Here is a 3,922-nt window from a genome sequence, read left to right on the forward strand (position 1 = left end):
GCTTTGCGCATGCGCTGCTCAGAAGTGACGAATGCGGAAACGCAGTGGAGAGATCAAAACAAAACAACGGTCACTTATTAGAAGTACAGAACGAGGATTTGTAAAGAAGAATGTTGGAGGATTTCGATATAAGCCAAGAGGAGACTGGTTTTCCTTTGCTAAAGTAAGGAAACTTTGCTTCCTTTGATCCTGTAAACGTTGGTTTTCACGAGACTCACCGGCGCATGCGCAAAGCTGAACTCATATGTCATCAGCCCGGAACTGTTTCCGTGTACAACTGTTCGGCAAGCTACATTAAAGTGATTATTACGTTTTGAATATGGATATTTTTCTTACAAAAACGCATCGATTCGCTACAGAAGGCCTTTGTTCACCCCCCGGAGCCGTGTGAGACACTTTTTTTTTATGGATGGGCGCTTTTTATTTAACTTCTTTTGGACTGATGCATGCAACACCCGCTGAGTGGCATTAAACGGCTTGAAAGATCAAAGACAATTTTTAATATAACTCCGAATGGATTCGTCTGAAAGAAGAATGTCATATACACCTAGGATGACTTGAGGGTGAGTAATTTATGGGTTCATTTTCATTTTTGGGTGAACTAACCCTTTAAGTTTATGCAACTGGTCCATATTTGTGTCTGTTTTCACAGTACTTTTAGCTAAAAAAAAATAATAATAATAATAACAAAGAAAAAAAAAACCTTCTGGGTAGGTTTAATTTTACAGAATCGTTTACCCCAAAGCTAAAATTATTTACTCATGCTGTTCCAAACCTGTCTCCAGATATAATTTATTATTATCATTATTATTATTTATTTTGGTTAAACACAAAAGTAGAATTTTTCAATTCCAAGGCTACATTCCAATATTTTCCCCCTGATTTGCAGTCTGGAGGAGCTGCCAAAAGTCAGAGCCAGTCTGCAGATTTCGGGCAGTCAGAGTTTACAGATTTCATCAAAAACCATGCAGTGTATGATGGGCACAGGCTCAGGTTTTAAACTATGCTGTTTTTAGAACACATATTTTCAATTGTTATATATAGCAAAGACATGCATATTTCTGCACAGGTTTGTTGTGTTCAGAATGACTTGAAAAGTACACCGAACAAATTACAAACATTTTACTTTTAAACAATTTTCAGTTTTCAAATTGCTAGCAAATAGCAAATTGAATTCACCATGCAATTTTGAAGTAGAAAGACTAAAATGGTATTTTCTTGTAAAACATACTCAAATAATCTTTGCTCTATTTACAACTTCTAAAAATAGTTTTTTTACAGTGTGGTGTGGGATCCTTAGCTGTTTACGTATGATGCCCAATTTTTTTTCTCTCTGTAACAATTTACAAAGTCGGCAAGTATGACGACTCAGCTTTGAAAAGTTGTGTAGTGTATTTCAGCAGTAACATACATGGTCAATATACATACTTATTGCATTAAAAAAAGAGTTGTGTTCCACAGAAAGAAAAAGCCAATGTCTCACTGAGTGTAAATAATCCTGTTAGCAAAGGCAATTTTCACTAACTCCGCCCACCACTGCTCAGATGTTTTGCCTTTAGTACAAACAGTATATTACTTCTATTTGCACTTAGTGTGAATAGCATCTATCACTATTTGCACTTATACTGCAAACAGTATCTACCAGTATTTACACTCAGTATAAATAACATTGAGCTTTTTTTACACTTAGTGTAAATAACTGCTGCCGAAAACATAACAGTATACAAGTAACATGAGGGTAAATGATGACAGAATTTTTATTCTGGTCCTTATTCCTTTAACAACTTATCATCAAAAATAAAAAACACAGTCCTAATAAATCTTACCAGGTCTGCATGACATCATTGGGCCAAACCAAGCGGCACATGTTGCCTGTGCTGTTGTTACTGCGCATGAAAGGCACCAGAGTGCTGCCTATTGGATAAGGCAGCATGAGCAGAAAAGACACGACCCAAGTGGCTGTGATGACTTTTGCAGCGTGGGACTTCGTCTGCCATGTGCGGGACTTAAAGGGGTTGCAGATGGCACTGTAGCGCTCCAGAGAGATGGCCACGAGGTTGAATGTGGATACACTCACCGAAATACCTGCATGTTTGGATGCACAGAACTCAATTGCACATACAGAAATAAATCTGGGCTTGTTAAAGTATTGTGATTCTAAGAAGGTGATATACGTTTAAACAGTATGATTCTATAAACAACAGTAAACACAAAAATGGAAACAGACAGGCAAACTTCATAACAAACTAACTCTAAGCCCTGATAACAAAGGCATGAAATGTTAATAAAGTTAATGGCTGCTGGCACTTTAACAGTGTAACTGTACCCTTTACAACAAGTAAGACCGTAGCTCCAGCTCTCCTCTGAATAATCGACAGTGCTTGATTGCTTATGAATGTTAACATACCCACACGGTAATAACAACAGAGTATGTAAATGTAAAAAAAGAGTCAGCTTTATCATGAGCAAGTATTACAGAATAGCACAAAACAAACACATAAAACATGCTGATGCATCAAATACAGAGATATCACGCAGTGACGTTGTCTCATTACTAAATTGTTTACACGGCACATTTGCAACATCTGGAAGTGCATGTGCAATGAACCTGGCTATAAATAGTTTTCAGAATTGTTACACAAAAGTCATAAATATGAATTCACAATGGATGTGACTTGCAATATAATAGGAAATAATAATAAAAAACCGGTGGTCTTGCCATTACGATTGAGGCTTGCAATATAATATAATGCATTTTAGTGCTATTAGTGCAAGCTTCACTGGGTTTGTGGTCTGTGCTTTTAGCCCCTTAATGAATAGTAATGAATCTCTAAATCAACCTTTTTTTTTTATAACCAAATGCAAGAAAAAAAGCAGCTGGAACATTAAGTAATGTCCTTTGGTTAGGAGACCCTTTACAGCAGGGGTGTCAAACTCAATTCCTGGAGGGCCGGAGCCCTGCAGAGTTTTGTTCCAACCCTGCTCCAACACACATACCATGTAGTTTTCAAATAAGCCTGAAGGACTTGATTAGGTGTGTTTAATTAGGGTTCAATCTAAACTCTGAAAGGCTCCGGCCCTCCAGGAATTGAGTTTGACTCCCCTGCTTTACAGACTGCCTCTTGCATGCAATGTTATCAGATGCCCTTTTTTAGGGCATTACGAAGCTTGTAATATCAGTGAATATTATGCAAACATTCCCATACTATAATGTATCATGATACTCAGATTTTCTGGCAGAATAACATAGTTACTACTAGTGTAGACACAATTCCAAAACTAAAGTCAGTACCAATACCAGTAAAATCTCATGGTTCTCGCTTGGTAGCAAAAACTATTTAACTATTTGATATATATATAATATATAATGTACAATTATTTTACTATTTATTTATATGTAATATATATACATATATATATACACCTTGCTACGTGTACTGCGTTAGGCTAACCGAGACTTGTCATTTGCACTTATATATTGTTGCTCTTTTGTTAGTTTTGACTGCTTTTATTGTCCTCGTTTGTAAGTCGCTTTGGATAAAAGCGTCTGCTAAATGACTAAATGTAAATGTAAATGTAAATGTAATAAAACATTGTTTAAAAAAAGTTAAAAGTTAGTAATAAAATGAAGAACAATTTACTACAGTATTTTAGCCTACCTCAACCTTCTTGACAAGTATAAGTTGTAAGTTTCGGTAAGAAAAAAAATCTAATTTCTAGTCCAATGTCTCATTTCTAGTTCGGTTTATGTATGTTAAATGATTTGCTGTCATCTGAATCAACAGATTTTGTAGATTTTTTAATTTTATTTGTAACAATTATCCAAGCCTTTTTTCTATGTTTAACAAATACAAATATGATGACCATACGGGAGGGTTGTAACATTCCAGCAGTGAACTCAGAAAAATGTATCAAGTATTCA

General features: G+C 35.7%; 1 protein-coding gene across 1 annotated transcript in view; it reads right to left on the reverse strand.

The window, feature by feature from the left end:
• LOC107757906 (cholecystokinin receptor type A-like) overlaps positions 1–3,922 on the reverse strand; it is an 8,972-nt gene that overhangs the window by 3,287 nt on the left and 1,763 nt on the right. Inside the window, exon 3 of the mRNA XM_016575512.1 lies at positions 1,827–2,085. Within this exon, the coding sequence (XP_016430998.1) occupies positions 1,827–2,085 (259 nt within the window). The remainder of the gene's footprint in view (positions 1–1,826; positions 2,086–3,922) is intronic.

The sequence above is a fragment of the Sinocyclocheilus rhinocerous genome, unplaced genomic scaffold, assembly GCF_001515625.1.
Source record: "Sinocyclocheilus rhinocerous isolate Xijiao unplaced genomic scaffold, SAMN03320098_v1.1 scaffold1555, whole genome shotgun sequence".
In the NCBI taxonomy this organism is placed as follows: domain Eukaryota; kingdom Metazoa; phylum Chordata; class Actinopteri; order Cypriniformes; family Cyprinidae; genus Sinocyclocheilus; species Sinocyclocheilus rhinocerous.